General features: G+C 39.1%; 2 protein-coding genes across 29 annotated transcripts in view; one reads left to right on the forward strand and one right to left on the reverse strand.

Moving 5' to 3' along the window:
* LOC110261683 (uncharacterized) overlaps window positions 1–10,018 on the forward strand; it is a 10,029-nt gene extending 11 nt beyond the window's left edge. The window contains exons 1-6 of the mRNA XM_084969045.1: window positions 1–63; window positions 1,494–1,601; window positions 1,698–1,772; window positions 3,336–3,406; window positions 4,765–4,876; window positions 5,229–10,018. The exon at window positions 1–63 is cut by the window's left edge and continues 11 nt beyond it. Of these exons, the coding sequence (XP_084825171.1) occupies window positions 1,508–1,601; window positions 1,698–1,772; window positions 3,336–3,406; window positions 4,765–4,876; window positions 5,229–5,266 (390 nt within the window). The 5' untranslated portion in view covers window positions 1–63; window positions 1,494–1,507 and the 3' untranslated portion in view covers window positions 5,267–10,018. The remainder of the gene's footprint in view (window positions 64–1,493; window positions 1,602–1,697; window positions 1,773–3,335; window positions 3,407–4,764; window positions 4,877–5,228) is intronic.
* Window positions 1–20,776, reverse strand: part of NPAS3 (neuronal PAS domain protein 3) — an 876,069-nt gene that overhangs the window by 163,422 nt on the left and 691,871 nt on the right. The window lies entirely within an intron of this gene.

The raw sequence follows: 20,776 nt of genomic DNA on the forward strand, positions 1-20,776 counted from the left end.
GTAGCCCTTTGGACAGCTGTGTGAGGAAACTACTCTCTCAAATACCTGCAGCTCGATGACCAGGTTAGTGACTATACTACTTTTTCATAATTACCTAGAAACAAAGCTATGAGGGCATCGACATTATAGCCAGGAAAGATGCCTTCTTAGGAATAATGGGTCTTGTGTGATTACTGCAGGGAGGGCCAATAAAGGTCTATTACAGAGAGAATATTTCATGCTCAGAGGCAACAGATCAGATTGAAAAAAAATGGAAACTAAGGAAAAGTGAGTGGTAACATTTTGTAGGAAAAGCTATCAAACACAGACTTATGGAGATGGCACCTTAAAGGGTCTTTCAAGAGTTTTATTTTTTCCCCTTGTTATTAAAGAAGTACATGTTTACTTTAGAAAATTTAGAAACTATAAAAAATTATAAAAAAGATACTAAAAACCACTTCCTATCCTACTGCCCAAAGATAACCACTGATAACCTTTGGGTACATTCTTTCTAGGGATTTTCCTGGGATTTTCTCTACATATACATTTATTTACAAAATTTGGCTGGCTCATGTTTGACTATTTGTACAACCAGATTTTCAGCTCCTAGAGACCAGTAACTGTTTTTCATGTGATTTCTCTGATGGCACTTCCCTCTCCCCACTAACCTGAAAGTATATGGGGTACATGTTTCTGTACATGGGAGGCCTCTGCTACTGCTCATCCAATAAATGAATGAGTGAAAGTCCACCCTTGATTTGAAGATTAATTTTGCAAGACCCATTTATACATAAAGTACTATGTTTGAAATCAAATGGAGTTGTAAATATGTTTGTATGCATTTCTTCTCTTGGGAACTAGTTCTTAAAGAATTTTGAGTTTTCCTTATTAAAAAATGAGCATTTTAAACATGTTTTGGAGAGGTTCTTTTAACTCTATCAACAGATAGACAAACAAGGTCTAGACAATGTCAGAACATATTGCAAAGATGAGCACTGCGTGGTCTTCAAGTAGATCTTCCAGGAAAATATTACAGGCCACTTGCCTGAGAGAGCCAATGTGCTTTACATTCAGCATCTACTAAATCTGGTTTGCCTGAGAGATAGCTTCAACTGATAATGTTTTCCCTGGGGAGCTGGGATGGAGCAGCAAACGAGAGTCATGTAAAAACTGTGATAATTTGAGAACATAGTAAGCAGTGAGATAGCCTATAGAAGGGATGTAGAACCAAGGATGAGGAAACCTATGCCTTGGGTTACATTTTGCCACCAAATTCCTAAGGGGCCTCAGTCAAATCAGGTACCATGTTCACTTTTCTCTTTTAAAAACCCCTGCTCTGCAGCCGGTTTTTTGAGGATCATGTAAGACAGCAGGTTTTAAAAGGATACTTTTTGATGTGAAAAGCTTTATGTCATTGCTTCAACACTGAGCTGGTGGCTCGTGGAAGAGCATGTTCTGGCAATTTAGTCTGGGGACAGTGGAACCCTGCCCCTGACTGATGTATCTGAATTCAGAAAGAAAAGACCATATGCTTGAACAAGAGCAAAGAGGAGAATATACAGCTTCTGAACCTTCAATCTGCTGTCATCGTCTTGAGCGTGAATCCCGTTCTAGATGCCACGGTATATAAACTACTAGCAAGTCCTTCGCATTCCAAGAAAAGCTAAGTAAATTATAACTTCTTAAAAATGACTAGATACCTTTTATTTTTCCCCCAGATTATGTCATACCTGGCACCATCGGTGGTCATGAACATGAAGCAGAACAAACAGTTAAGACTAGCACAATTCTTGGTATTCTATGTTTGTTTCCAGCTTCTATTTCTTGAGACTGGCCAAGCCAATGAAGATTATGTGTATTTATCCACCTTTGCTGATTATTGATGCACTGGGCTTTTTGTCTTCTACCTTTTTCTACAGAGGAGAAATGGGCTTAGAGGGGTATATCTTAAACCTAGAGTGGTAACTGCTACCAGTGTTTCAAAAAGCCTCACTCTTAGCCTCATTCCCTAAGAGCAGTTCCAGGGAATTGTGTGCTGGGAAGGCTTTAGCGTATTAACCTTTGTGATGTATTACATTAGATGGGCCTTGGACACAGGTCTGAATAGAACAAAACCAAGGTTAAATGGTACAGGGCCCTTTCTAAGTCAAATAACTTCTAAGGAATTTATCAAATATAACTTCTGGAGTGTCACAGGAGAAGTGAAAAATAATACTAGAAGTCATTGTATTCCCTGCTCAAGATTTAGGACAGTTACATTACTTTAAAATATATCTGTGTTCATGGCTGTCAGAAGAAATCCTAACAAAATCCACACATTTGCCACATCCATTACCACTGTAAAGAATTGCTTTGAAATGCTTGCTCTAACAGTTACACAGCTTCAGCTTCCTCACTGGAGCCTGGACATTTCTAGTTTGGGGATGAAAGTCTTCACCCAAGAGGCCAAGCTCTGGTGTGGCATCTATAGACTACAAAGTTCTCACTGGCAGTGAAAAATAATAACAGCCGAGGTGTATGGAGTACTTCAGTCCATCCTGCCTGGTGTGGGTATGATGTGTACTATACAGTCACAATTTAATCCACTGAACAGGAATGTATGGCTGGTGATATTATTTTCTCCATTTTATAGATGAGAAAGCTAAGGAGAGAGAGGTGAAGAGTTTGCCTAACATGACATAGATGGCAAGTAGAAGAACTGGGTTCAAACCCAGCTTGGTGCTGACTCTGGGATGTCCCCACTGCACAGCCATCCTCACAGAGAGTCAGGGTTCCAGAGAAGCAGGTGGATCCATTCTATATGTTTGACCACGGGCATTCAATAGTTCTATTTTAATTGTCTCTAATACTTATTTAACACCAAAAAGAAACACTTCTAAAATACATAATATATAAAGGTAATTTTTATTAGACTGACCGCAAATAGTCCCTAGTGTTTGGTAGACTGAAATGGCCAATATTTTCACTCCAAATTCTTTGATTGGCCACATCACCAACCCAAAATCAACACTAGCAAAAGTCAGTCCCCTTAAGCTCCTGCCCTTCCTTCTCTAAAGTGCACATTTTAAAGCATCCTCCTTTCAAATAAACCACCAACCTTTCAGGAACTCACAGCAAGGGTGTATTCCTTCATGGGAGGCAAAGGCATGAGAAAAAACAACATCTGATTAGGGGTTGGGCCCAGCTCCTTTAAGCAGAAGATTGTGCAGCTTTGGCAACTGGTCAGAAGGCAATGTTTTACAACTATCACCCTTAGCACAGCTTCTAGATTCTTGGATGTTTTCTTCATGCATTGCAATCATTCTCTTTAAAAAATATACCGTAATAATGACACGATCATCTTGTTTTGTGCTTAGTAATGAGACAGATAAAAACCGTAGCTACTCATGAGTGCAAAAGTGGAAAAGAAAAACGGCAAATAGAAAAGGTAAGTCATTTGTTGTAAGAACCTACAAATAAATTAAACCTTGCCTAAGATGTATTGATTTTATGTGGCCTCTTCTGTAGAATAATGTCAAGGGTTCCTGACAATCCATTACATTTAATAGGCAAAATCTCCTTATAATTTTTTTTCTGTTTCCTGAACGATGTATAATCTATTTTTTTCCTTGATGAAAAAGCAGGGCTGGGTAAGCTTGAAAATTCTTTAAAGGAGTCAACAAAACTAACACTTTGTGTATGGAAAAGTTTCTTCCGATCACTTCTTCAACATCATATACAGAAAAAATTAGCACATCATTTATAGAGTCAGTTACAACTAAATAAATCTAAATGCATGTTTACTTTCTAAATATGCCAGCTGAACCCAGCAAACTGGAAATGATTACTGGGTCATCTTTATAATAAAGTTAGAAATGGAATGATAGAGGGAGTACTTTGCCTTTTAACTAGAGATTTCAGTATTGAAGATGAACACTTAAAAATTAATTACAGATTCCTAATTTCCAATGAAAAAAATGCACTTCTCAGTATCTTTAGACCATTACTGAGAACTAATTCTTTACTGCCAATACTAAAAGTGACCCCACAGAAAACATTTTAAAAATAGTGTATTTCGCCACAACTTTAGAGAGATGCTTTTTTTCAAGCCTGTAATAAAAAGATTATTTTTATCATGAAAAAATAAAATGTCCCGGTCTACTCTAATGCTGAAGGAAAACAAATACAGATATAACAGTTCTAGTAGAAGAAGCACAAATAGACCAATCTTTTTAATCTTTAAAGATTAAATTACTGTGTGCGTGTGTGTCTGTGTGTGTGTCTGTGTGTATGCACCTACACACAACAGTGTTATCCGTGCGTGTTCTCCTCCTGCTGATAGCCTGGTAGCAGGAGGGAAATGAAGATGCTGGAAATTTCCTAACTGACAAGGAGATTTTCATTTTTAGTGTTTCATAGTGGTGTCTGGTTTTTGAAATTGGCAATTGAGGGGGCTGGTGTGCCAAGCAACAGGATTCTGGAATTTCACAAAGTGGCTCTGAGGAGGGCTGTATGACTGGTGAGTCTTAAAGCCCTGCATCAAATAGCCAGGCTGCCTTGGTGCAGGATCAAAATATCCATACTTTACCCTTCTTGATGGTAGCTGCTTGATTCTCAAGATTTCACCTAGACTTCCTTAGCAACTCTTCCAGGCTAACTGCAGTTTTGGAAAGATCCTCACATGTTACTGGTGAGTAATCTGGGCAGCAGGAAACCAGCTTAAGTAATGCAACCCATACCCTAGAAAACCTTTCATCGTATGGAGAGAACTGCTACAGTTGTGCAAGACTTCTTATCTGTTTTAAGACAAATACAGATAAGAAGAATGGAACCTCTAATGCTGAAACTGAGCACAAGGACCTTCATACACTCCTGGCCAGCCCCTATTGTTGGCAGACACTGTGCAGTGGAATCAAAAGTAAGTGTGGTCCAGTTGCATTTATAGTCCCTGAGGCAGTTACGTGAAAGCATGGATACAATGCAGTGTGAGACTCGCCATGGAGGAGGGTATGCACAGGACTAAAGGCAGAAAGAATCAACTAATGCTGCCTTGGGGAGAAGGAAAAGTTTCACAGAACAGGTGGTTCCTTAAGGATCAGAAGAAGAGATTCTCCAAGCTGACTGCAGGGAGTTGGCAGAGGGTTCTGTGGATGCAGCAACAGAAAGGCTAGGGGACCAGACCAGTCCAGGGCAGGGGGGATGTCTGGAGGGGACAGTGACAGTTTGATGCCTCATCCAGGATGTTAAACCTGGCCTCTGTCTGGTATTAGGTGATGCTGGTGCTGTTACAATTAGAAGAAGGCTTTGAATGAACTTCTAAATTGGGCCCAAGAAGATCTGAAAATGGGGAAACCAGATGGGAGGTCACTGGCATGTCCAAGGTGAGACTGTTGTGTCACCTCTGCTCCTTCCTGCCTCCTGCTGTGGGTCCATGAACAAATCCAAGGCTTGTACATCTTGTAAAGATACCTCTCCTCCCGCTTATAATTCCCCTAGTTTTTGTCCTTCTCTCTCCCCTTTTCCCTTCCCAGCTAAGCTTATTGAAAACGTAATCTAAGCTTCTTATCTCTACTTCCTCCAACCCTCTTCCATCAGCAACCCTCTGTAAAGTGGCCACCATATGGCCTGCTCTGAAACCACCCGAGACAAATCTCTGACAATCTATTAATTGTCAGAGCTGATGGGCATTTCCTAGGCCTTCCTATCTGGCCCCTGCAGCCTTCTTAAAGCACTCTCCTCTCTTTAAATGGCACCATAGCCCCTTCGGCTCCTTTTCCTAATCCCTCTGTCCACACCTAAAATATTTTGCAAAGCTCCCCCTTTCCCCACCAGCTCTATAACCTTCTCATGCTACACTCTCCTTTGACCAGAGCTTCTCAAACTTGAGTGAACATCAAAATCACCTGAGTAGTTCCTAAGCCCAGCCATTCTGGTTCCATAGATCTGGCGTGGGGCCCAAGGATTTGCATTTAGAAAAACAAGTGCCAGTGATTCTGCTGCTGCTGGCTTGGACCACAGTTTGAGAACTACAGTCGTAACTGGTCTTTTCTATATAGTGGTCTCAGCTATAGCTGCCCTGGTGCTTTGCTACTGTGACCATTCCCAAGACCTCAGACTCCAATGGCCCTTTACCACATCTCCATTTCAGTATCTCCCAGGCCTCAGAAATTTAATCTTCCCCAAATAGAGTGAATTAAATCTTCTTTGCTCCTTTCTTTCTGCACCCCCAAATCTGCTACCCCTCCTGTATTTACTATGTTGGAGAAAGATACCCTACCCTCAACCCCCTACACCTTAGCCAACACATGTTACAAACTCCCAGGAATGACTGGCTTCAAAATTCTCTGGTTCACATTCTGTATCCTGTGCCCACTGTCACTGCCATGCCCAGGCCCTAACAGAACACCTGATCTGCAGTTACACTGATGTACCCATTTCCTTTTGCCCAAAAGGTTAGTCTTTAAGGTTAGTTGCTCCCCTAGGACTCTGGGCTAGTACCCTTATCACATGCACATACCATGCATACAATCTGAGTCAGCTTAGGCTACTGTAATAAACTAAACTACCCTAGACCAGGTGGCTTATATGACAAACTTTTGTTTCTCACAGTTGTAGAGACTGAAGGTCTAAGATCAAGGTTTCTAGCAGATTTGGTGTCTGGTGAGAACTGGTTTGCAGTAGATACCCACACAGTGGAGAAAGGAATAATCTCTCTCATGTGTCCTCACATAAGGCCACTAATCCCATTCAGGAGGGCTCCACCCTCAAGTCCTAATTATCCTCTAAAGGCCCCACCTCCAAATACATCACATTGGAGATTAAGGGTTTAACATATAAATGGGAGGGGAGGGTCACATGCTCTGTTGATATTTTATAAATACCATGTATTTAATTTTATTAGCACAGGTGTTTAATAACATGCAATGCACCCTAAAAGGAACAACGTTTTTGTTATTTTGACCTGACTGACTTAAGAATTTCCTGGGAAGAAATGAACTGCTTCTGAAGGCGTAGTATGGTTACATCCTCTTCAGTTTCCCTGGCAAGGAACTGTACTTTGTACCCTTCTCTCTGAGTGAACTTGGTTGTGTTACTAACAAATATTTATAGGTGCTTTTTATTTCAGTAACAGAGATGGTTTGCACTAGATTTCTTTCAAATAAGTTTGCATTCAGAAAATAAGCTAAATATTCTTCAGTCAGCCTGAGAAGTAGAGATAGATTTATGGAGATTTTGGACTCTAGTTCTGGCTTGGCTATATGCTGCCCAAACTCCATGGAGTCAAGATCTTTCCCTATAAAAGGAAACACTTGGCTTTTCTAGGTTATCTCACTAGGGCAGTTCTTAGTCAGTTAGTTTAGCATATTAACATCCTTTCAATCTAGTATAATAAAGTACCTTCAAGCATGAGTTGATAAAAGAAAAGGGCTTTCCCTCTGTACAACTGCATGAAAAGTTAAGAAGCAACAGAAACGTGGAGCCAAAACAGAGACCCTTGTGTCTGAGAAACTGGACTTGGATCCTTGATCAATGGAGAAGCTCAAACCACAGACTCTGTGGAAACAGTGGCCAAAGTTTCGGGTATAAGAGTCACCTCCACAGACCGAACAGTTCACACAAGTGAAACTAATGTGAAGAATCTTGCAATTTCTTATACATATGTTTAGGCTAACATTTTAGCAATTCACATTTTTGACACTGTGTCTTCTCTGAATGCCTCTTAACTCTTTTGTCTCTAATGTTTTATGTCCCATTGAAAACATTATAGTCTAAAGAACACCAGTATCAAAACTAGTGAGTATCAAAATGCATATTTCCAGGCCCCAAACTAGACTTCTTGAACATCAAAGGCCCCAGGTGATTCTTTTGAATATTTAACCTAGAGAGCCACTGCTAACTAAAAAGGACTCACTCAGGTCCGGCTTAGAGGTGACATACTGCAATGCACATGGACTTGATCAACACCCAGAAGGTTACCCTTTGGTTCTTTAACCAGGCATTATCTTCACTTGCTTCTGCACGTTATCAGTTACACAGATACTGCCTTTATTCGAAGTTGCAGGACTAACCAGTCTTCTATTATTTTTACAACCTATTTACTTTGTGATATCATCGTAAGGGAGTGTCTTTGCCAGGGTCTAAAAATCATAATTAAATTCACTGTTGCTAGCTGGGGTAGTAAGGAAGAAGATTCAGTACCCCAGTAAGACCTTTTTGATACATCGCATGCAAATGAAGGACGCAATTAATTAAATATTTCATCGATGCTGTCCAAACTCAAATGCCCCCTGTTGAACTCTCCCTTAGCTTGATACCACAACCATCAAATACAAAGGCATTGGAGGGAAAGGTCGCTGTAATATGCAATACAATAAATATATCAATTGAAGACCAACATTAAAAGAGTTATTTGCTAATGGGCACCATGCCAGGGTTACTCAGGCAGTGCTGCCTGCAGAATTCCTAAGCTGAGTTCACAAGATACAGATCGATGCACCTCCAAAGAGAGTCTATATCAATCTCCATTTCATTCATTAGCTCCCACTTCGAGCTGGTTGGCTGCTAGTTAACTCTTTAATGTGGGAGAAACTGTCAGTGTAAAGGCCACTGGGACACGTGCTCTTCCCAGCTGTACTTGACCTGTCAATATTTCTTGCAGCAGAATGTTTAAACTGGTACGGCTAATGGCAAAATGGAGACCTGTGGGGTTTGGAAGGCTTTCGTAGCTTTAGAATGGCTTACCATCCAATAGCAAACATTAGTAAATTCATCCCGTTGCTGTATTTCTGCCTGTGCCTTTCTATCCAGGTGCACAGAAACTGGGATAAAATTATCTTCTGTAGTTCTGTTCTTGAACTCAACGGTATTTTAGACTACACATTATGTAAATGTGGGCTCCACTACAATGAGATACTATCACACCAAGGACGTGGCAGCAGTGGAGATCATTAGTTTGTGATTCAGCTCTAGAAGCTCCTAACAATGCAGGAAGCAAAGCAGCACTTTCTATAAAGTTAGGATTCATTTTCAATTTGTACTGGTCCAGGGACAACCTTATTGTTGCACAGTGGAGGAACCCGGAAGCTCAGGGGGACACCTGGTGCATGAAAGATTTCAAGCCCTTCTGAAAATGTAAATAAGAGCCTTAAAACATAAAGGCATAATTACCAAAACAAAGAACAGTCTCAGACCACCAGGAATAGCTGGCTTCGCTTATTTTCTTTCTACAAATATTGAATTTACTAATTTCCCTTGCCTTCCTGTTGAATAAAATCAATTTTCTCAGTAGAGCTGATCTCTGCTTTGTTTGAGGTTAGATGTGAAGTTGATATGCATCCTTAGATATACTGTTTGGGAGAAAGCCTTGAATATTTAACCCTACGTCACAGCGAGCCCTCCCTTCACCGTCCTGTGGGCCGTCTATTGATTCATTATTTGACAATCAGGATTCTCCATAGGTTAATTGACATGTTTGGAATTCATGGCAAGAAAATCTGTGCATTATTTTAAAACTCCTGTCAAATTGTTTGTAGATACGGTTTGATAACAACACCTGTTTTTTCCTCTCTTGGCCAATACAATCCACTGAGAATCCTGGCTTAAAAAATTTCCCTGCAGAATTGTCAAACATATGTATTTGTATTTCATTACTTGGTAATAGCTGATTTGCCAAGTTCATTTACTACTAGTTGCTTCTCAAACATCTCAGTGGGATAATTAAGGAATACTAAGAACTGAAACTGTACCTAGTTAGGAGGGGGCTGGAGCCATTGCCTAAATCCCAGTCCTGATTAAACTGCTGTCCAGAATTAAATATTCACTAACTGAAATGCTCTTTTCTTCCTTTACTCTGAGCAACTTATCATCAAGAAGATGGAGCTACTCCCCAAGTCGTGCAAAAGAGACACCCCCCACTCCCCCGACCGCTGCCTCAAATCATCTGTACCAATCAGATCAAAATCCTGCAGACTTTCAAGTGAAAAGTATTTAAACTCAAAATTGGTAATGGTCTAAACGGTGCCTTTTCTCAGTGGATATATACGTGGGCAGAGAAAATAAATAGTAACTCCAGGAGTCTGTCTTGGAAGGGAGTAAAGAAAGGCCAGACACAGTTCAAGGTTATAGCTGAACACAACGGCAATGATGAGAATTTGGACAGCTAATACCCTCTCTTGAGAAATTGTGAATGTGAAGGATTCTGGAAAAGAATGTTGAAGTATGATAGCATTTGAGTTTAAATGCTCTCAAAGAAATCTTGCTGGCTCATTGCACAAAGAAAAGAGAGATATTTTAATCAAGAGCTATCTATCATCACTTGAATTTGAATGCCTGTTGTTTGAAGTCACAAGCTACTGACTCCCATGATGTAAGTTTTCAGGTCTAATGCTGGAACAAAAAAGGTATGAAACTGGGGGAGAAAAAAAAAAAACACAAAAAAAAGCCAAATGGCTATGGGCCCAACAGAGAGAAGATATTGTGTCTGAAATGCTGTTTCTTTTACATTGTGGACAAGGAAGAAGTAAGAATAATTGAAGGCTAAGTTTCTCAGACTCTTCCCTCCGGAGGAAATGGGAATATATGAGACACTAGAGAGGATGTTTAAAAATAAACTATTGAGGAGAACAAACCTCATAGATATAAGCAAATGCATTCAATTCTTCAGTCCTAAGTTTTCCAAGTTCACGTACACATTATAGGGACCCCAAACAAAATTCTGTTTAAAGTGCAGGCACCAAACTAGCAGATAGCTGCACTCTCTTGTTAGAGTCTAATGTGAAAGGGCAATTTTGATGATAATCCTCCTTTATTTCTCATTTCTTCTGCTTTGATATATGTTCCTTTTAGACACACGCTGATAGACTCAAGGGGACCCTTAATAATTCCTTAGAGGACTGCACAATGTTTTCCATCCACTGTACCTTGAATGTTCACAGGGGAGGTATTATTGATTTTTCCAAAAGTGAAAAAGTTACCTAACTTAAGACTGACATGATCTTGTTTTACCCTATTTCGTTACATGAGAAAATTGTACAGATTTTTACTCTCTCAATGCCCAGGGGCTCAGGCTTAAGGAGGGGAAACAGTCTGGACTCTTCAAATAAACTAAAAGTAAGACAGAAGAGCCGAGAGCTTCTCTTGTCACATTTCTACAATTTCCGGCTTTCAAGCCGCCACTTACAAGCCACTCCTTGACATAATCTTTGGGCTTAAGCATGTGGAACAGTGGACCAACCAGCTTAATAAAAAGACAAAGATGATATGCAACTAATGGACAGAGCATCGCAACCAGGTGTTAACACATCATTCATTGAACTAAATGCTCTTTCAAACTCTGCAACAGAAACAATTAAAGTACTGACGGCAGTCTTAAGTTGCTTCAAATTGTCTGGCACAATTGATCCACAATTATCTTTTTACTCCCTGAAGCCCCTGAATGTTACCTTCTTCATTGACTTTAAATTTCCTTCACAGTTCTCCAACCTGCGTTCTGGCATACTGAATATCTGACAAACTGAATATCCATTGGAGAAGGCTACTTTGATAGATCTCGGAATCCTAAATATCCTATTAAAAATCTGAGCTGTGTGCCTCTTGAATGCTTATAACCAGCTCTTCAAAACAAACAAGAAATCTTACTGAGCATTTAAAGATGAGTAAAACTTTAAGGCAAAAGAGATAAACTTGTTTTCCATTAGCTTCATCACACAACTTGTTAGGGAAATCCTCTGATATATGGCAAGGAGGAAAATTCTGTCTCTAAAGTTTGAACTTGAAAATCACCCACATCTAGTATGATCAAAGAATTTTGTTCACTGTTTTTGCATTCTTGGGCCAAGAATTTGATGGCCAGTACACTGTTGCTAAAACATTTTTTTGAATGTTCATTTTACGTGGTTGTTTGGACATCTCTTTGTTAAATAGAAAAAAACTATTAAGTGGCTGATTCATCAGAATTGCTGTGAACATCTTATGAAACACAACCAGATGTGCTTTGTTTCCAAGGTGTTGTGAAAAGGGATTTGTTTTGGAACACAGGCAGAGATGTGTTTATTAACACTACCTTTTATAAATAAATATCTTTCTCATATTTTTTACTTTAATTTCCCCCCTTTTTGTTGATGTCTGGCAGGAAACTGTGCAAAGTTGAGAAAGTGGAAAACCTTCAAGATGGAGAGAATCCGGCTGCTTACCTTGAATAAGGATACTGTTGCCCTCAGAGTGACACAGTAATTGATCCCAAGTGAAAAGTCATTTTTCCTGTCAGGCAAAAACTTACACTTGGGTATAAGCAGTGGACTCAAGATCACTGATATAATTTAGTCATGTGAGCAAGAGAGTCCATGGGTTGTCTTTTTATCTAAACTGTAAATTGGATTTTTTTCTCAATTAGATGCACCCTGATATAGAAATGGTGAAGACTATTTTAGATGGAACCAAAATTGCCATGCTCCCTGGATTTAACAAAAGTAAAAACTAAACTGTGATAAGGCTATCAGTGCTGTCATGAAATTAAAAAAAAAAAAACAAAAAAAACTTTTATTTGCACAGTATGTGAGGACTCTTCATTAGGACCTCATGTGTAATGTCTTGGATCTGTTTTCCCAACAATGCTGTGAAAAACTCTGCATGGATGTCCTTGGATCTTGTTTAAAATGTTTATTAAAATTGCTACTTGACGCAAATTCTTTCTATTCTCTCTGAATAATTCACATGATCCACTGAATATATATGTGACAATAATAGAATGCAATAATATAATGTAATAATATATCTATTTTATATGTGTATGCATTATATGTGTGTGTGTGTGTGACTGGACGCCTCACTCTCACACATAATCCCTTTTCCCCTGTTTACTTTTTTTTTTTCCTTTGCACTTAGAACCTTCAGTACCATATAATCGACTTGTTTGATTGCATTATCTGTTCACTATTTTCTTTCACTGGAATATAAACTCCATGAAGGCAGAAGGCTTTGCTTTGCTCACTGCTGTAATCTCAGCACCTTGAATGGTGCCTGTCACATAGTGGCTATTCAGTAGATTGTTAATGAATGAATAGCATCACTAGACGTAAAAAAGGACAGAGCAGACATCGAATGCAGAGTTCATTCTCTAATTCCTTGATTTTATCTTTCCCAATAAGTTAATGACGGCCCAATAGTCTATGTTTAATAATCACCCTAGGGAATATTGCTAAAGGTGTTAAGTATTAATTGCCTCAAACACAGTGGGAGGCATACATCACTGGAGGATTTTTAAGTCTTGTATAAGATCTTGTACAAGTAGCACTGCTTTTCATATGTTTGACACTTGAGATGCTTATATATCATCTGAAAAAGGAAGGCACATTTTGAGAAATCAGTGACAACTTCTGGAATTCAATATTGCAACTGCATACAGTTCCCCCTCCAAAAGTAAATTCTATACAACTATTACTTTCAATAAGATAAATGGATGAAGTGGAGGTTTGGGATTGGCATATGCACACTGAGGTATATGAAACAATTGGCCAATGGGGATCTACTGTATAGCACAGAGAACTCTGCCCAATATTCTGTGATAAACTACTTGGGAAAAGAATCTGAAAGAGAATGGATGTGTGTATATGTATAACTGAATACTTTGCCATACAGCAGAAATTATCACAACATTGTAAAGCAAATATACTCCAATAAAACTTTAAAAAATGAAAAATATAAGATAAATAAATATAAAAACTTAGATGGTCACAGATTCATTCTCATTCTCTCTTTCTCCACACATTTTCTCCACTCACACACAAAAGATGTAGGAGAAAGAATGGTCAGAAAGATCCTGATGTAAATGTTTAAGTGTAAAGAGGAGGGAGCTAGAAGTCAGAAGTCCTGGATTGTAATTTTAGTTTGCTAGTACCCAGCCAAGTGCTCTTGGCCATTAATTTTCTCTTTGAAGATTCTGTTTTATCACTGATTAAACATTTAAGATCCCATCACTCTCTAACAAGTCTGTAAGCCCACAAATGGAAGATAGAAAAAAAAGTGGGAAAAGAAAGTTTGTGTGATTCCAGTAGTCTTTCAATTTTTGATGGATTGAAAAAATCATTTATTCCCATAGTGCTTTATTATTTCCCATTCTCTATACCCAGAACATAACTCTTCATTGTTTGGAAACAACAGAGTTAATGTCTGGTCCCCCAACTCAGAGCAATGCCTTTGGAGAACAACTATGCCACCTATATAATTAATCAGAGGAAATTTCAAAAGAGTTTATACCATCAATCTCTTTGACAACATATCTAACAGCTTATTTCACCATGCCTTTGGAATGATGCCAAATAGCAAGATCTAGTATCTTCAGGCAAAGCTTGTCCTAACACCTACTTTGCTACCTACCCTGATAGATACAGGTGGTTCACCAAAAACAAGCCAGTATAGACACTTTCATTAATTCATTTCTGTATCTTTAATCAGCTCCGACCCTTCCATAGTTTCTTCAAAGGAATTCATCCCTACTTGTCACAGCGGACCAGGGGGCAGCTCCCCTACAGTACAGGGAAGACTTTGCTGTATAGAACCTCCCATGTGTTGGCTACACTGAAGAATGGTCTCACTCATGATGTTGATGCCTGTGGTTTTCTGTTCAGAAATCAGAATAAGCTGCTGATAATTGGGACAACCTGGGCTGCTTTATATTTTATAATTTTTCTTTTTAATGCATCAAGACCAACAAGATAATTATATTATTCCCATTTTAAAATTTAACTAATCAAAGCAAAGCAGGTGCCCAAGTCACCAGCTAGGCCCCTAGTAAAATCAAGATTATAAGACAAGAATTCTTGGTACATTATTTATGTTTCCAGTTACATAAAAGGTCATCGTGCACTAAGACAGACCCTACACAAACAGAAAACACACTGGATTGGAAATAAAAAAATATGGATTTTTACCACTAATTTAATATAATACCACAGGTAGTCATCCCAGTTGTGACTTCATTCATTCAATATTAGTTTATTTAATAAACAAATACCCATTCTGTGCACACATACATGCATGAAATAGGCAGAAAGTAGTGTCAAGGTGACAAATCGACAAGAGAGTGTATAGACCACATGTACAAATGCTGAGGAAATTCAAAGGAATAAATCCTCTGGGGCTCTGCTGGGCTGACTGGTTTTGACATCTGGTCCTTCCATTCAAACTGACAATGACATAATTAATCAAATTATAAGGTTGTTTTGGACTTGGGAAAATACATCTTCAAACTTTTTTTTGGTCTATCAGTTTTCCTATGTTTAAAATGAAATGATTAATATTCTAATTAACAAAGTGAAAGTAAACTACATAGTTCTCAAGCTCTATGGAATATTCTAACCCAATGTTTCTCCTTATTTTCTATGTCAGGGATCCTTTGAGAATCCTATAAAAGCTAAAAATCTCACCTCCAATCATAAGAAAATAGATGAACGCACCAGTTTTGTATCAATTGTATCAATTTTAGGGATTCAGAAGTTTCTCAAATCCTGTTCCTGGATACCTGGTTAGAAACCTATGCCCTAAACCAAAGGCCACACAACTTCAGGGGTATATCCTCATTTGCTGTGACCTTGATTCTAGCTCAATAAATCATTTTTTTATTTTTTATCTTTTGTCCTCTTAGGGCCACTCCCCAGAATCCAAGCCACATCCACGACCTATACAGATGCAACCTACAGCTCACGGCAACACCAGATTCTTAACACGGAGCAAGGCCGTGGATCAAACCCGCGTCCTCCTGGATACTAGTCAGGTTCATTAACCATTAAGCCATGATGGGAACTCAACAGTCCATTCCACAGATATTACTGAGCATCTAAGATGTGCCACATGCTGGTCTAGGTGACAGGCTATTTCAGAGAACAAAACAAAGTCTCCTGACCTCAAGAGGGCTGAAGACAGACAATAAATGATAACCATATCTAAATTATATGGCACACCAGTGGGTGATAAGTACTACAAAAAAAAAATAATAAATGAAATTGGGAAAGGGTTTTGGGTTCCAGGAGGCATGGAGGAGAAGCCTTGCAATTTTAAATGCAGTGATATTCAGGGAAACCCCACTGAGCATGTGACATTTAAACAGACTCAAAGGAGATAAAGGAACAGCCAGGAAGGTATCTAGGAAGAGCACTGCAAGCAGAACAAATTCAAGTGCAAAGGTCCTGAAAGCGTGGAGCCTGGGAAGCAGGCAGTGGGGCTGGAACGGAGTGAGAGATGGGGAAATAAGAGGAGATAAAAATCAGGGAAATAAAAAGTGTGTGGGGAGGGGACAGTGGCAGGCTGCCAAGGGACAAGGCCTTTTGACAATTCTGAGATGGGACATCCTTGGAGAGTCTAAAGCAAAGACACGTGATCTGACTTATGTTTGAACAGAACTTTGTGTCTGATGGGTTGCAGAGCAAGAGATCTGCTGTTTTGGGGTCACTGTATAGATGCAGAGATGGGTGATGTGGCTTGGGCCACAACGGTAGCTGGGAGTGGGTGAGAAGTTGTCAGTTCTCAGAGGTATTCTGAAAGCGTATCCAAATGCTGATGGATTCTCTGTGGAGCATTGAGGCAGGAGCTAGATGGGCTCTGGGCTGAGGAAATGAAATCTGTCCCCTGTGGACAGATACTTCAAGATAAAGATTATGGCAGGAGCAAGGAGGAGCTAAGGTGCTGCTTGAATAGAAGATAAAGAGACCATATCATTCTCATTCTTGTGGTCAAGGAGATCTCCCCAACCACACATGCACAGAAAGGTTCATCAGGGGTCAGAGTAGGGAGGGAGTGCCAGACCATGGTACATCCTGTCAACTTCCCGGACACCCTTTGCTAAAATGCATCTTGGCTAAAAGATGCCCTGTGCGCACACAGGGGAGGGCCCTGAGTCAGGCCAAATGTGGACCCAAGGCCAGAGAAAGCAAGATGATTGGTCCGAGGAAGCCTGGAAGATTCGCCCCCGTGTAAGTGGCTCAAACCACTTTCTCTGAGCCTGCCCATGCTTTCTCTGCGTGTATCTTCTCTCCTGATAAAAACTTTACTTGCTTCACTATGTTCAGTCTCTTTGCTGAATTTTTCTCCAAAGAGACAAGGACTAGGGGCCCACATCAAGCCCGCTGGCCCTGCGGCCTAGGTGTTAGGATTCAAGCACGCTCAACCCACAGCCATCTGAAAACAGTTTGATCAAAAAGAGAAGTCAAGTATGTTTCTAGGGTTGTTTTGGCCTAAACTGCTGCTAAATTCAACTGCAAGAGGAATAGATGGGAGTTAGGGGCTGGTGGTAATGAAAGCACAGGTGTTTGAAGGTGTGATGGAAAAATATTGTCCACCATCCATTCTACTTTGCAGATTGATCTAAATTTCTCCACTTTTATTTATGACCGGTATTTTTCCACAGAAAATTTGGCTTACTATTTTTACTTTTATTTGGAGTTAAATGGATCAGACTTCCCTTAACTAAGCTAGCCTCCTCTGAATTCACAGCCCAGTTTGGCCATGTACATGTTTATAAAATTGTTTTCTGTTGTGTAGGTTTTGGTGTTTTATGCTCCTGATTAGAATTTAAGGTCCAAAAAATGCAGCAACTGTCTCCAATCTCTCTTTCGTATTTTACCAATTGTACCTAGTATGGCACTAGATGCCAGGCAAGTACAATTATTAATACAATTTTGGTTGAATAAAAACAAAACAAAACCCTCTACAGAGTTCTTCCTTAAGCAACTTCCTTTCTTTTCATTTTTTCTCTGAACTCTGAAAATGGAACAGCTTGAGACATCAAAGCCTTTTACAATTTGACTAAGTTTGCATCTTGGTGAAAAGATAAACCGCATGCCACACATTTGCGTCTCAATACATTTCCTGAGCTGCAATCTGGATGTAAAAAACTGAGGCCAACACTTGGGCAAACTCAATGGGATCTGAAATTTTGATTAATGCTACAACCACACTCATATTATTTGTGTCTTTGAGGGAGGATCAGTGTTTAAAGAGCTGTCAAATCTGTTCTGTAGAATTTGAGTGTCTGATCCTTTTAGTGTTTCTTTTTAATTTTCTTATGAGTGAAACATCAGGTTCATTATCAATTGATTCATTTGGCAGGCAGTCAAGTAAAGAACAAAATCATATATGGTTGCCTGAATTATTAAGATGCTAGTAACTTCATCATGTTGGCACAGCAGAGGGTTATTCCAGATTATAGTAAATGTTTCTAGCACTTTCAATAAAATGGCTTTTTTTTCTGAGAATTCATCTTTCATGTCAGCTGCAAAGAAAGCTTCTTCCTGTGTTTCCACTTTATTGATGCATCCCAGTCCTGGACCTGGTAGATGTTATTTCATTTGTGTATCTGACTCATGCTTATTCCCACTCTATTGGAGCCCAGTGGCAATCAGGAGAGTTCTGAGGCAGAGAACAGTGGTCTTGAAGGTCAGGAGCAAAACACTTGGGGTAAAGCAGTCAGATTGGCGCTTCACATTATTTCTGGCTCAGGCAAGTGGTTACCAGTCATTGCGCCTTTTTCAGAGTCATTAAAATTTACCTATTTTAAATTCTGACACTGGACCTTTCTGGCTCTTTGTTTCTTTTCTCCCTCATTATGGGCTCAGAGCAGGAGTTTATTTCAAATTACCCTCCATTACAGACGTGGCATTTGCACTGTGTCTTCTTTCTGGGTGACCTTTCACCTCTTGGAGTTTCCTCGTTTCTAAAACTTGAGTGCTTCAAGAGGAGAGGACATGTGTTGGAGGAAAGGAGAATGCATTTCCTTGTGCCTGTGTCTTCTTTCATGTCCTTCCCCCCTTTGGAATTTATTTATTTCAGTTCTGATAAGGAAAGGGACCTGTCTTTAATGTGTGAGTTATCCAGATCTTTATTTCTTCTGCTTTGACTGATCTTTGCTCACTTTTAGGTAATCTATTACTTGCTACCATATCCATCAGGAGGGAGAGATAATTAGGAAAATGCTTATTAGCCAGTTTCAGAACTTATAAGCTATTTATGTAAGAAATTTTATGAAGATGGGCTATAGAGATAATTAAATAAAATTAGATGCCTCTATTGTAAGATTTAAATGGATTTATATTGTCTCTTACTATCATGAATAATTCATTCAAAAAGTGACACACAATGAGTCAAGGTATATGGACTATTATTAATGAGACTGGAAGAGAAATTCTGGACTTCAGACTCAACTAAGGGGATTTTACACAAATACTCCGATGTCCCTGTATTTCAGCTGAAGAAAATGAGTATTTTTGTCAGTATTTGGATGCTATATTATATCTAACTCTTCTTTCAATCCTACACTTAAAAGTTCCATTTCCTCCGTGACTCATCCCCAGTCTCAAGTATCTTTCAAGGTTCAAAAATACGATTTCTTCTTTCTTTTTCTTTTTACAATTCCATATCCACTTCTTCTTTATCTTTACCACCATAAGTGATGTGTTACTTATTTCAAGCCCACCATTTCATATAGTTGGAAAGTTCCTTTTTTTTTTTTTTTAGGGCTGTATCCGCAGCATATGGAGGTTCCCAGGCTAGGGGTTGAATATGAGCTGTGTCTGCGACCTACACCACAGCTCATGGCAATGCGGGATCTTTTAACCCACTAAGCGAGGCCAGGGATCAAACCCGAGTCCTCATGGATACTGGTTAGATTCCACTGAGCCACCATGGGAACTCCAGTTGGAAAGTTTTTGAAGGCAACATCTTGTCTTTAAACAACTTATACATAGGCCATGGTCACTAGTATGGTTCTAGTTGCCGTGATCATCTAAATGGCTAATTTGAAAATAAAATTTTAGACATATATATGAATGATATACGTATGTACTTTGCTAATAGTAAACCATTCTCATAACTAATCAGATTGATAACTTTCTAGCAGGCTAGTTGGATATTATGTCATGTTGGCTTTTGATTGGTCAGAAAAAGAGGAAAAATCACACTGTTAACTCAAATTGCATGTACCAACCATTTTCTGAACCCACATTTGTTAGATAGTTGATACTCTGAGAAGAATGATTGCTTATTTATCAGTCAAGTTAAAAAATAATCAGTAAAGCCAACCTGCAGGGATAAATTCGTAGTCCAAGTAAACTTAAAAAAATTCAGAATAAAACAAATATTTGTGGCATTATAATTGACCAAGTCATATATAATGTTGTTTTGTTTTGGCCATGCCTGTGGCATGTGGACATTCCCAGGCCTGGGATCAAACCTGTACCACAGTTGTAACCAGAGCCACAGCAGCGACCCACTGGGCCACAAGGGGATGCCAATAGTGTTGACTTTTTAAAATTAATTTTGAAGTAAATGTTAATGAGGAAGACTCTAAGTTTTATTCACATTTTCTGTCTTATCGAAAGTCATTTTGTACCAGAAAAATAGTGAACATTCATATTTGTCATTTCTTTGAAATTGGTCTCTTTCTCTATACATGTAATGTCCATGTGCACATATATAAGCAGTGAATACACTTCTGTCTTCTTGCTCTCACATTCTTATTTTCGAAGAGAGAGTTTTACTTTTTATGGGCATGAGAACAGAAGTGAAAAGACGAAGGACCTCTACAGTTCCATTTTCATAATAGAATTCTGTTGTTCTGGAATGATTTATTTTTGAATAAGGAAAAATGTAAGGAACTTGGAACACAGACAAAAGTACCTTCTCATCAAAGGTTGTCTATCGTTTCATGAATCACATGTGATGGATGAGATTTATGAATTAGAATCTGTGTCAAGAGATTTACAACATACTAAATTAGTTATGACATCTTCTCGTCGGTGCGCATAAACTTTCAACAAAATATCTATATCAT

Source organism: Sus scrofa, chromosome 7, assembly GCF_054392235.1.
Source record: "Sus scrofa isolate SSC_HxYL_T2T_F1_AM1 chromosome 7, Sscrofa_HxYL_maternal_Yorkshire_Landrace_v2.0, whole genome shotgun sequence".
Classification (NCBI taxonomy): domain Eukaryota; kingdom Metazoa; phylum Chordata; class Mammalia; order Artiodactyla; family Suidae; genus Sus; species Sus scrofa.